General features: G+C 45.8%; 1 protein-coding gene across 1 annotated transcript in view; it reads left to right on the forward strand.

Annotated features, from left to right (window-relative positions):
- The first annotated feature begins 990 nt into the window (after positions 1 to 990).
- adamtsl4 (ADAMTS-like 4) overlaps positions 991 to 14,089 on the forward strand; it is a 94,724-nt gene continuing 81,625 nt past the window's right edge. Inside the window, exons 1-2 of the mRNA XM_060920985.1 lie at positions 991 to 1,231; positions 12,421 to 12,490. Coding sequence (XP_060776968.1) covers positions 1,209 to 1,231; positions 12,421 to 12,490 — 93 coding nt within the window. The 5' untranslated portion in view covers positions 991 to 1,208. The remainder of the gene's footprint in view (positions 1,232 to 12,420; positions 12,491 to 14,089) is intronic.

Consider the following 14,089-nt stretch of genomic DNA (forward strand, 5'->3'; position numbering starts at 1 on the left):
AAGCTTATGAAAAACCTACATCATGTCACAGAGCGTTAATCTTGCGATAAAAAAATGATCGCCGTTAAAATTGAGTCAAGTTAACGCGTTAATAACGCGACATTTTTGACAGCACTAATATATATATATATATATATATATATATATATATAATCTCATTATCTCTAGCCGCTTTATCCTTCTACAGGGTCGCAGGCAAGCTGGAGCCTATCCCAGCTGACTACGGGCGAAAGGCGGGGTACACCCTGGACAAGTCGCCAGGTCATCACAGGGCTGACACATAGACACAGACAACCATTCACACTCACATTCACACCTACGCTCAATTTAGAGTCACCAGTTAACCTAACCTGCATGTCTTTGGACTGTGGGGGAAACTGGAGCACCCGGAGGAAACCCACGCGGACACGGGGAGAACATGCAAACTCCGCACAGAAAGGCCCTCGCCGGCCACGGGGCTCGAACCCAGGACCTTCTTGCTGTGAGGCGACAGCGCTAACCACTACACCACCGTGCCGCCCGGGTTTGATAATTATTTATAATAATGTAAAGAGTTCATTTATTAAGTAAAAATCGTAAGAATGATTACAATATGTGTGATGTTTATTTATTAAGTCTTCAGTGGGTAGGCGGCCATAAGGCCTTTCGTCGAGGGGGGGATAATTATGGGCCCCAGATCCCCCTTTGCCTAGGGCCCCCAAATAGCTTGAAACGGGCCTGATTGTAACACTCACTGTATCACACTGCAATATGATAACACGCTTTCACTGTAACTCTAACACATTCCAACACACACTGTATCACGTGAACACTAACTGTGTTAAATGTTTACAAGTTTTAAGTATTTGTGTTATGTTGCTCATGTGGTTATTGCTCAGCTCGCGTGTGTGTGTGTGTGTGTGTGTGTGTGTGAGTGCGAGCGCGCGCCCCTTCTAAGTCAACACCCCCTGAACTGTCCAACGTCACATCGGTTCTTCACAAGGACAAAAAGTGAAAACAGTGCGCCCCCACTCCGGGGTGTGTGTAGGCTGTGTGTTGACAGAGGAAGGCGACAGAGGGGGGGAGGAAGGAGAGAGAGAGAGAGAGAGAGAGAGCTGTGTGAGTGTGGAGGAGGAAAGTGAGTGAGCCACTTCGGGAAAAGTCGCTCGCGGAGCTTTTAATGTGGACGCACGCGCCAGAGTTCAAAGGATAGAGCGCGAGAGGTAGAAATGAGGACCGGGTCCACGTGCAGGTGAGTTTAATGAGTGCTGCGGTGTCGGTAACTTTGATGAGCAGCGGATGTGATGTGATGTGATGTGTGCCTTTGATGTTCCCGCGTGCACTTTTTCTCACTCTTTTTACGGGTAAACCGCTGTTTTGTGTTCCGCCCTCGCGCGCCTGTTCTTCATTAACCTGAAGCGGTTTCGGGTCGGTGCGCTCGCGCGCGCTTCACTCGGGGTCGCTGGAGCTCGCGAGGTGGAAATGGAAAGCCGGTGAAAGGGGTCGCGCGCGCGCTGCAGATGTCCTGCTGAGACGGGTTTTTTTCCGAGGGTTGGAATGGGGCGCGCGCTGACTGGAGGCTCGCGCGAGGGGCTCGCGGGTTTCCGGGCTCGCGCAGAGTGAGTGCACTCGGCTCGCGACTAAAGCAGGGGTTTGTGGCAGCGCGCGGAATGTTCTGCACTGCTATTACTGACCAAGAACATGACCACTGATGGACACACACACACACACACACACACACACACACACACACACACACATCACAATTAGCTCCACACGTGCTGAGAGACAGGAGTGACTGATGTGGTAGATCATCCAGAAGTGTGTGTGGTTTGTGGCAGCACGCATTATGCACTGCTGTTACTTTATACTGTTATTATTGACCTGCCACAACCACTGTTGCATGGACACACACACACACACACACACAGTGATTATTGGAATAGGCAGTCACAGATCAATTCTGTGTGTGTGTGTGTTGGCATGCCTGAAGATAAGAGTCCAACATCTGGGACCAATAGGACAACACACACACACACACACACACACTAGGGTGCATGAGTTGCCCTCACTTTCATAAAATCTGATGCATTTTTGTCTGGGTGTTCCTTTTCACCAATAAAGACATCCTGTAAAATTTTTTGACCATATTCAAAAGTCTAATGGTGGCACCATGAGGTTTTTTTTTTGCCAAAAAACGCATATTTTATGTTTTCACGTAAGGTTTGAATCACAATGTTGGACTCCGTTTGTTGATTTCTTGTGATCATGTTAAAGGAACAGTCCACCGTATTTCCATAATGAAATATGTTCTTCTCTGAATTGAGACGAGCTGATCCGTACCTCTCCGAGCTTTGCGCGACCTCCCAGTCAGTCAGACGCGCTGTTACTCCTGTTAGCAATGTAGCTAGGCTCAGTATGGCCAATGGTATTTTTTGGGGCTGTAGTTAGATGCGACCAAACTCTTCCACGTTTTTCCTGTTTACATAGGTTTATATGACCAGTGACATGAAACAAAGTTCAGTTAGACAAATTGAAACGTGGCGATTTTCTATGCTATGGAAAGTCCGCACTATAATGACAGGCGTACTAACACCTTCTGCGCGCTTCGACAGCGCATTGATACCTTCACTCCTCTTCGGGCACGGCCAGGCGGGCGAATGCCCTGGTCCGTCCACCCTGTCTAAAAAAATGGTACAACTCGAGCCCCATGGTAAAATTGGGACTTTGTCATTTTTCCGCATGAGGCCCATGGTAAAACCACACTTCCAGGAGGGGCTGCCGTCTGCCTCCCAAGCCGGCCGAGAGCGCTCCTCGTCGGGCACGGCCAGGCAGGCGAATGCCCTGGTCCGTCCGCCCTGTCTAAAAAAAAATGGTACAACTCCGAGTGAAGGTATCAATGCGCTGCCGAAGTGCGCAGAAGGTGTTAGTACGCCTGTCATTGTAGTGCGGACTTTCCATAGCATAGAAAATCGCCACGTTTCAATTTGTGTAACTGAACTTTGTTTCATGTCACTGGTCATATAAACCTATGTAAACAGGAAAAACGTGGAAGAGTTTGGTCGCATCTAACTACAGCCCCAAAAAATACCGTTGGCCATGCTGAGCCTAGCTACATTGCTAACAGGAGTGACAGCGCGTCTGACTGACTGGGAGGTCGCACAAAGCTCGGAGAGGTACGGATCAGCTCGTCTCAATTCAGAGAAGAACATATTTCATTATGGAAGTACAGTGGACTGTTCCTTTAAGAACCTTTGCAAGGGATTGAGAAGCATTAATGTGATTCATAATACATTTGTATTGTTTAAAAGTAGTTGAACAATGATTCAATGAACAGCTAAAACTCAAACTGTGCTTGATAATACATTTAGAATATGGACTAAAAATGTGTATCTAAGATATTTGGTATACTCTATAAGGTGCCATAAAAGTCATAAAATAGCAGCTTTTTCCATAACTTGGAGCTCCTGGTGCCACCATTAAACTTTTGAATTTTGTCAAAATATTTCACCCAGTGTGTTTTCTTACCAAAAGGAACATAAAAACAAAAATGCATAATGATCGGAGGAACTTTTCATTTTTAGGGGGCAACTGATGCACCCTAACACACACACACTAAAAATTAACAAGTCTTTCAGATCAAATATCATAGTGTTTTACTGTATTCGAGGTGTGTGTGGGACCAGTAATGAGAAGCATGTGTGCTACTTTGTAAACACAATTACTGTAATTGGGAATTAGGGTTAACACGCACACTGACGGTTGTGTTCATGTGCCGTCACAGACAGGTCATGTTCAGTTGTGTTCAGACAAAAAAAAAAAAAGTATTGTTTTGTTGTGTGTTCGGACTAAAAAACGTTTCATCTCATCTCATCTCATCTCATCTGATTTTCTTCCGCTTATCCGGGGCCAGGCCGCGGAGGCAGCAGTCTGAGCATGGAAGCCCAAACTTCCCTCTCCCCAGACACCTTGGCCAGCTCCTCGGGAAGAACGCCGAGGCGTTCCCAGGCCAGCCGAGAGACATAGTCCAAAAAAGTAAAAACAGTAAATGTGAAATGTGAAGGAGTGAAATATGTATGGTTGTTTGTGAGGACTGGAGATAAATTGTTCAGTTGTGTGTAATATCTAAAATGTGTTCAGTGGTGTGAAAGTTTCTGGTATTCAGAATTGGTTTTCGCACATGCTCACAGTCAACCTGCTGAGAACGCTTTGACTACAAACATGGACACCCTGAACTACAATCCCCAAGACTCACAGTACCCCCTGTCTCCCGATTACTAATCACAGCTGTCACGTATCTTCCTAATCGCCTCTCTCTCTATTTAAGCCACTCACTTGCTCTACTCCAGTGTAAAGTATCATTCTGCTCCTTCAGTTCATACCAAGCCTTATATCTTTCTGATTGCCTTTCGTATTTTTGACTTTTGCTTATCCTCTCATGTTTTCACTCTTTGTCTTTCCTCTATTACGTTGTTCGCCGATCGCCCGACCCATGCTAGTTTAACAACTTTGATTTCAGTCTCTCGTCTTGGCTTTGTTTATTGTCTGCATCCCACTCTCTTCTGCACATACATCCATAAGTGCCTGCATTCTGACAGGATACTTCGCCACTATGGATGTAGCAGAAGAGGCAAAGCAAACGGCTCCGAACGCCCAGGGGCGACTGCTAGGAGAACATCAGCAGGTGCTAGCAGACCTCAACACTCGTATGGCGCAACTAGCTACTGTGATGACGCAGGCCCTCCTAACGTGTCCCGAGTCTTCCAAAAGCCCAGCACTGCAACTTCTTGTTCCAGAGAGGCTCGCTGAGACGCGCTCGCTTGCAAAGGTTTCTTACTTCAGTGTTCCATGTATTTCACTCCTATGCCTAACCTGTCTGAAGAGCACAAGATTGCTAAGTTCCTTTCTTTCCTCACTGGTAAAGCACTCCGATGGGCCAGCGCAGTTTGGAACCAGGGTGGTGAACAGACTAAAGGCCTCTGCATGCTCTTGCGACAAGGCTTTCGCAGATAGCTTTTCACAGACAGTTGTAATTTATCGTTGAGCGGGGAGTAACAGGCGTGCGCGATGTTACTCACCGCCACAACGCAAGGGGGCGCGAAGTCGCGAAATCGCTAGGAGTAGTTGGTGGGTGTGGTTAGTGGAGTGTTTATCCTCCGGTTACTTATAATGACTAGAACTGGAGTCGTATAGATGTACGTACTTCCTCACTTCCTCGATCAACTGCTCTTCGTGCTGCTCCATCTTCGCTCGTGTTTTTAAAAATGGTGGTCGTGAAAACAAACCAAACCGGGAAAGTAGGGAAGCAGAAGTGCGTGTACAGCAGATGTAGAGTGGACCAATCAGAGCCCTCTTGTCTGCGATGCTGTCTGCGAGGCTGTCTGCGGTGGTCACAATTTTTGGGAGGTGCGCGCAGAGCGTCTGCGAAGGGGGGGGGCTTCGCAGACGCCATCTGCGACGCCATCTGTGAGGACTGGGTTGTCAGCATAAATTGGCCTTAAGTCCTATGAGCATTTCCTCTCTCAGTTCATGAGAGTGTTCGATCACAAACCAGAAGGATTTGAAGTAGATGAAAGTTTACTTACCATTTCACAAGGCTCCAGAAGCGTGGCTGAGTATGCCCTAGATTTCAGAACGCTAGCGGCAGCCAGTGGGTGTAATGATCCGGCTCTTAAGGCAGTTTTTCGCCAAGGTCTGCACCCCGAGATTCTAAGTGAGCTCGCCTGCAGAGAGGAATAATGCACTCTGGACTGTCTCATCGACCTAAAGAAAGAAAGAAAACACAACTTTATCCATCACACATTTGTGAAATTTCCTCTCTGCATTTAACCCATCTGAAGCAGTGAACACACACATGCACACGTGAGCAATGAGCACACACATACCCAGAGCAGTGGGCAGCCATGCTAACAGCCCCCGGGGAGCAATCAGGAGTTAGGTGCCTCGCTCAAGGGCACCCCAGCCCAAGGCCGTCCCATATTAACCTAATCGCATGTCTTTGGACTGTGGGGGAAAACGGAGCACCCGGAGGAAACCCACACAGACACGGAGAGAACATACAAACTCCACACAGAAAGGCCCTTGCCAGCGGCTGGGTTCGAACCCAGAACCTTCTTGCTGTGAGGCGACCGTGCTAACCACTACACCACCGTGCTGCCCAAATCTAGCCATTTGTCTAGATAATCTGGTGGCTCACCGACCCTCCATTCAGGAGAGTGGTAAACCGATCCTAACTTCTGAAGACAGCGCATCCATGGAAGTGTCACGCACCTGGTTAACACGCACTGAGCGTCGAAGGAGGAAGAAGGAGGGTTTGTGGTTTTACTGCTGGAGTTCTGAACACTAGCTCAACCATTGTCCCATCCGTCCATCCTGTGCAGCTCCCGCAGAAGGTCCAGCACGCAATGTGAGCCCAGTAAGAAAATTCAGTTCCAAATCGTTCAAGGTTCCAGTGTTGTTAAAGTTGGCAAATTCCACACACATCCTTTCTGCTTTTATCAATTCAGGGGCAGAAGGCAACTTTATCAGCAGCTCAGTCGCTCAGAGGTTCGACCTTCCAGCAACCCCTCTTCAAAGTGCACTCAGCATTCAAACCATCGACGGAGGGCCCATAAAAGAGGCTTTTGTCACCATGCGTACAACCCCCATTCACATTCAAGTGGGCACACTGCACTCAGAGTTCCTCTCCCTTTATGTCACCGCTACTGTAAGTCACGACATCATTCTTGGCTATCCTTGGTTCCAACTTCATGACCCCTTGATTTCATGGCAGAACAAGGAAATTCTCCAGCGGTCACCTGCCTGCTTTCAAAGTTGCATCTCTCGTCCACAAGTCATCTCCTCTGTGGAGAGCCTGCAGCCAGAGACTCTCTAGACAATGTCCCTGTGTTTTATTTGGACCTCAAGGAAGTATTCAGCAAGGGAAAGGCTTGTGGGCTACCACCTCATTGGCCCTATGACTGTGCAATAGATTTACTGCTTGGCATGTCACCACCACGGGGTCGTATATCCCCACTCTCCCAAAAGGAGCACGCAGCTATGGAAGAATACATTCAGGAAGCCCTCAAGCAGGGTTATATCCGTCCTTCCAAATCTCCAGCCTTTGCGAGCTGCTTCTTTGTGGAGAAACGAGGTGGTGGTCTTAGACCATGTATTGATTATAGGGTACTTAATCAGGTGTCAGTCAAGTACCCATATCCGCTTCCTCTTGTTCCTGCAGTCTTGGAGCAGCTCAGATCAGCTAAAATCTTCTCGAAACTTGACTTACGCAGTGCCTACAACTTAATCAGGATTAAAAGGGGCGATGAGTGGAAAACCACCTTCAGCACTACCGCCGACCATTTTGAGTGCCTGGTAATGCCGTATGGCCTTTCATCGGCGCCTAGCGTGTTCCAGTGCCTGATTAATGACGTGCTACGGGACATGCTAGGCAAGTATGCCATCGCCTACATCGATGACGTTCTCATCTACTCCCCAGACGAAGGAAATCACAAGGATCACATAAGAGCGGTTCTTCAATGCCTGTTTCAGAACCACTTCTACGTCAAAGCAGAGAAGTGTGAGTTCCATCAGAAACGCATCTCCTTCTTAAGATACATTATCAGTGCTGAAGGGGTTAGCATGGACTCATCCAAGGTCTCTGTGGTCACTTCTTGGCCCACACCCACGTCCATAAAGGACCTTCAGCATTTCTTGGGCTTTGTGAACTTCTATCGCCGTTTTATTAGGGGTTTCAGCACGATCGACGCTCCCTTGACAGCTCTATTAAAGAAGGGAACCAAGCGCCTCAAGTGGAACCCCACAGCAGAAGAAGCCTTTAACTTTCTGAAACAAGCCTTCACCTCCGCTCCAGTATTACAGCATCCTGACCCGTCAAAACCTTTCACCCTCGAGGTAGATGCCTCTGATACGGGAGTAGGGGCAGCACTGTCACAACGTTTTGGGGAGAAACAGAAACTCCATCCAGTAGCCTTCTTTTCAAGGAAACTCTCTTCTGCTGAAAGAAACTATGACGTGGGTAACAGAGAACTGCTCGCCATAAAGCTAGCCCTTGAGGAATGGCGATATTGGTTAGAGGGAGCCACTCACCCTTTCGTCATCCTCACGGACCACAAGAACTTGGAATATCTCCGCAAAGCTAAGAGGTTAAACCCTCACCAGGCCAAGTGGGCTCTTTCCTTCACACATTTTGACTTCACCATTTCATTCCATCCAGGCTCCAAGAACACGAAAGCTGATGCCCTATCTCGAGTCTTTGCTCCGTCACACCAAGATTCTGTCACCCATCCCATTCTTCCACTCCAATGCTTCCTACAGTCTATCACCTGGGACCTAGACAAAGAAATAAGGAACTCCCAACCTCAGACTCTCCCCAACAATCTCCCACCTGGTCTACTATATGTGCCGAAACGTTTTAGAGGCAGACTCATCACTTGGGCTCATGCTTCCCCTGCCATGGGACACCCTGGCAGTCAGTGAACTCATCTCATGTTGAGAAACAAGTACTGGTAGGAAAACATGCTAACTGAAATTAAAAAGTACATCACCTCATGCTCTGTCTGCATCCAAGCTAAGGTTCCTAGCAGGGCCGTAGTCAGCATTTTAAAATCACCGAGGTCTGTGATGCGTGCGCAAAGCACGCGCCGAAAAATTTTCGACATATTTAAATGAGAGGGGTGAATTACACGTCACACAAGAGATGTATTCCTGAAATTACTTTTAATGGTGTTTGAACTGAATATCATCAGTTTTGGAAAAAAATCATGTATGTGGCAAGAGTAAGAATAATTTAAGCTTGTTTAATGGTTTGATCTGACCCAAGCAATGAGGACAAAAGCTACCGTAACCATGTAGCCTATGTAACTAAGATACATTAACAATCTGGCGTCCGTTACACCTACACAAAAAAAAAATTCTGGGAAAAAAATCAGTATACACCACCATGTTTGAATAAAGAGTAGGGGTAACTTTAAATTTGTTGAACAGTTTGCCTGATGGTTACCATGAAAAAAACGTGTCTACTGCACTGCGTTCACTCCCCCAGGTCGTGCACTCATTCATTTTTGTGTTCTTGGTCTCAGAGTCGCACGCACGAAACAGTCACAGAAGACAGAATCAATGTTTAACGTAATTAACAATGCACTTTTTATGGAGATGTTTTAATGTTATTCTTTATTTTTTTATCCAGTTGAATATTTAGCGTACAAATGTATTTTCAGCTCTTAAAAATGACCGTGGTCTGGACCTCGGTGGCCTCATAGCTGGCTATGGCCATGGTTCCTAGAACCCCTCCAGCTGGAAAGCTTTGCCCTCTCCCTGTGCTTCAAAGACCCTGGTCCCACATGGCTATTGATTTCATTAATGACCTCCCTTCCTCACAAGGCAATACCACCATAATGGTAACCGTCGACCGCTTTTCCAAAGCTCTTAAGTTTATTCCGTTACCTAGTATCCCCACAGCATCCCAAACAGCTGAACTACTATTCCAGCAGGTATTCAGATATTATGGTCTCCCTGAGGACATAGTCAGCGACCGGGGCTCTCAGTTTGCTTCATGCTTCTGGACATGCTTCATGGAAAGATTGGGGCCTCATGTCCGGATACCATCCCCAGTCGAACGGCCAAGGAGAGAGGGCTAATCAAGAAATCGGCTGTTTCTTAAGAATCTTCTGCATGCGTAACCAGGGGGACTGGGCACGCTTCCTTCTGTGGGCCGAATATATACAGAACTCTCTCAGACACTCTGCAACTCAGCTAACACCATTTCAGTGCATACTCGGCTACCAACCACCCCTGTTCCCTTGGGATGACACGCCAAGCCAAGTACAAGCCATAGATGAATGGTTTTCACGCAGCCAGACGATATGGGAGGAGGTACATCAACGGCTCAAAACTATCAATGCCAAGTATAAAAAATATGCTGACAAACATAGAGCAAACAATCTAGACTTTTCTCCAGGCAACAGAGTATGGATAGCCATGAGAAACCTAAGGGAACCCAACACCTGTAAAAAAAAAAAACTTCAGCCACGATATATCGGACCATTCAAGGTACTTTGTTGCATCAACAAAGTCTCACACCGTCTAGAACTCCCCCCTCACAGCAGGTTATCCCGTACATTCCACGTCTCTAACCTGAAACCTGCCATTCCAGGCCACCTTGCTGAGAACGTACCTGTCCAGGAGCACCCAGCTCTTGACATAGAGGGTGAACCCATCTACCAGGTAAATAAGATCCTCAATTCAAGAAGCAGAAGAGAGCAAGTTGAGTACCTGGTAGATTGGGAAGATTATGAACCCAAGGAACAAAGCTGGGTTTCCGCTAAGGACATTCTAGACCCACTCCTCAAGCAGGAGTTCTATGCCTTACATCCCGACAAACCAGCACCCAGAGGTAGGGGGCGTCCCAGAAAGAATGTAGCTCCCAGAGGGAGCTTCTCAGAGGGGTGTCTGTAAGTAAACCTGCTGAGAACGCTTTGACTACAAACATGGACACCCTGAACTACAATCCCCAAGACTCACAGCACCCTCTGTCTCCCAATTACTAATCACAGCTGTCACATATCTTCCTAATCGCCTCTCACCCTATTGAAGCCACTCACTCACACTACTCCAGTGCGAAGTATTGTTCTGCTCCCTCAGTTCATACCAAGCCTTATATCTTTCTGATTGCCTTTTGTATTTTTGACTTTTGCTTATCCTCTCACGTTTTCGCTCTTTGTCTTTCCTCTATTACGTTGTTCACCGATCGCCCGACCCACGCTAGTTTACCAACCTCGATTTCAGTCTCTCATCTTGGCTTTATTTTCTGTTTGCATCCTGCTCTCTTCTGCACATACATCCGTAAGTGCCTGCATTCTGACACATGCTTAAAGCTAGGATATGTAATTTATTTTTGAAGAATTTTTGTTATATTTCTTGAAATTCTCTTCACGTCCAGACAGCAATGAATAAATCAAATGTTCCAGAAAAAAAAAATCCATAATCTGTGGCCGTTGCAGGATTGTAAAAACCCCGTCCAATCGTTTCATCTGGTCTGAAAGAAATGACTGGTTGGCCTACCTGACTGTCTCCCTGCCTGCCTGTTGCCACTGTACCTGTGCCCTCATTGCATGTGGTCAGTCTTCCATAAGGCCAGAGAGACATATTTCAGACATGTTGCGACAGCTAGTGAGCTAGTCAACAGCTATAAATACTAATAATCGCCATGTTCTTTGTTTACATTCATGATGATAATGTTGGTGTTTTCTTCCATGTGAATGAAGCATGAAGTAGTTGGAGATGACAATGACTTGCTATGCTCCTCCCTCCAACACTCTCTCTCTCTCTCTCTCTCTCTCTCGTGGATGTGTCTTCCAGCAGTAGTCAGGCAGTGCGCGTTCATGTGTTTTGAAGAAGTGTAGCTTTGGAAGGAGAGAGTGGGATTTTTCAAGTGGATGCTTTCTAAATCCAGCTTTATCTCGCTGATTTCTCCAAAATGACCTCCCCGAGCTTTAAGTGGATTTTCTGAGCTCCACATTCATTCATCTCATTATCTCTAGCCGCTTTATCCTGTTCTACAGGGTCGCAGGCAAGCTGGAGCCTATCCCAGCTGACTACGGGCGAAAGGCGGGGTACACCCTGGACAAGTCGCCAGGTCATCACAGGGCTGACACATAGACACAGACAACCATTCACACTCACATTCACACCTACGGTCAATTTAGAGTCACCAGTTAACCTAACCTGCATGTCTTTGGACTGTGGGGGAAACCGGAGCACCCGGAGGAAACCCACGCGGACACGGGGAGAACATGCAAACTCCGCACAGAAAGGCCCTCGCCGGCCACGGGGCTCGAACCCGGACCTTCTTGCTGTGAGGCGACAGTGCTAACCACTACACCACCGTGCCGCCCATAGCTCCACATTCAGATTATTAAAATCAAGACCACCGCCTTCAAACACAAGCACTCACCTGTAAACCTAAAAACATCAAAGTGTGGACAAACTTGCTGTCAAATCAGATAAAAACAAAAAGACTTCACAAAAAATAAAAAGTCTAATATGATGATATGAATAAGAAAGTGTTGAACACTGAACTAAATCTAACAGGAGTATGAATGGTCCTTGTGGCTGATAGAATAGCCTTTGATCCAGCACATCTTATTATTTTGCATTTTCTTTCTTTGTCTCACGTTCAGACACTTGTGTCCACAGATTAATGAGGCCATGACATACTAAATCAAGGTCGTGAAATTATCACGTGTGCAGGATGTAAGATATTTTGTCACATTTAAATCATTATTTTGTCGGATAAGAATATAAAATAAAGCTTGATTGATTTTATGCCCTTTTAAATTCACCTTCCTGTATTTTATTTACAGTTGAATGTGCTCTTATTTGTGTGTTTTGTTTCTTCACGGTGTCTCAGTGTGTGTGCATGTGTTCATCATCTTTGTGCAGGTGGTGTGTGTTATGGAGCACAGTGCTGAGCGCAGTGTGTGTGAGCGCCGTCGAAAAGGCCAACAAAACAGTAAGTGATGATGATTGTCGAAAAAATCTGAGACAGTATAAACCTTTTGCTCTCTGCTGTTCAGCAATGACTGTTAGGATCCACTTTAGTGATTCGATTCTTTTTACTTTGATTCAAGGAATACTAGGCAGTGGTACAAAAGAGCTTTTATCAGTATTCATTCGAACTAGTGACTGTCAAAAAAAAAAAAGCCTAAAAACAGGTGGTTTGGGATCAGATAAATCAGATTTAATCGATATTCTACTGTATCTATATGTCTACGGCTGTGTCTCGAATGCTGAAATTTAAGTGAGCTTTATTCTTTTCTTGTTTGGGGGGTTAGTTTTGTTGCTGTTCAGTATTGCTGAGCAGTTAGTGACTATCAGATTAGAAAATACTGTATTAACATTGTGTGTTTTGGCATGTGGAACAGAGCCGCTGTGTAGTTGTAGTCAGTGTGTGTGTGTGTGTGTGTGTGTGTGTGTGTGTGTGTGTGTGTGTGTGTGTAGATTTGTCCTGAGGCCTTTATGAATGAAGTGTATAAGAGTTGCATTCCTTCCGAAGACTGTGTCCAGTGAGAACACACACACACACACACACACGCAATGTTGCTGCCCCCTGAAATAGCGAATCTGAATGTCTCTTTCTGTTATTGTGACATTTAGACCAAAGATGTGTTTTCTCTCTCTCTCTCTCTCTCTCTCTCTCTCTCTGCATGTGTGTGTGTAATTTCAGTAGTGTGTAAATTAACTAGTTTGTGTCGGTGTATTTACCCTGGAGAGCATGTGCGTGCGTGTTTTTGTTTGCAGAAGGAATGGGTGAAATCTGTGTGTGTGTGTGTGTGTGTGTGTGTGTGTGTGTGTGAGCTTCTGTGTCCTCCATTATGTGACTCAGCCATTTCCTGACTTTTATAATAGGTGTTACTATAACACACACACACACACACCTCTGCATAACTTTATTGCATCCTTGAGCCCCTTAACTTTACCTTTTTGCATTTAGTCACTATAAATCTCTGTAACTTACTGAAAATCATCTCTCTCTCTCTCTCTCTCTCTCTCTCTCTCTCTCTGTTTATTTACATCTCTGTCTTCCGTGAACTGTCACAGACTTTATTTTCAGTGGAATGGACCACAATTAATGGTTTTCAGCATGAATATATCTCAAGCAAAGCGTAACCTAATCTTCAACACTGGTCCCATGGGAATTTGCGACTTTAACCAGTACCGTGACTGTGCTGACCTCTGAAGGGTCGGGATTCTGATCAGTTGTCCGACATGTTGAGACCATTTTTACAGCTTGTCAAGTATCTGAGTATGTAGCAGATCCAGAGTTCCCAGGCTCAGTCTTCCAAGGATTAAATTTCAGTTATAGATCATGTATTAATTATTTCTAGTTAATTTTTGGGCTAATTCTTGAGTACTTCACTTTTTAAAATGCTGGAGGCAGTTTCTGTGAAAGTCATGGTAATAAAGTAGACAAAATGCTTGTTTCATTGTTTTGCAGTCTGTAAATGCATATCACAGTCGGATAGTTCCATAAAGTAGGACAAATTGTCAGAATAATTCAAGATCTGAGCATGAGATATTTATTTGTCTCAAATTTAGTGTATTTTGATAC

The sequence above is a fragment of the Neoarius graeffei genome, chromosome 5, assembly GCF_027579695.1.
Source record: "Neoarius graeffei isolate fNeoGra1 chromosome 5, fNeoGra1.pri, whole genome shotgun sequence".
Classification (NCBI taxonomy): Eukaryota; Metazoa; Chordata; class Actinopteri; order Siluriformes; family Ariidae; genus Neoarius; species Neoarius graeffei.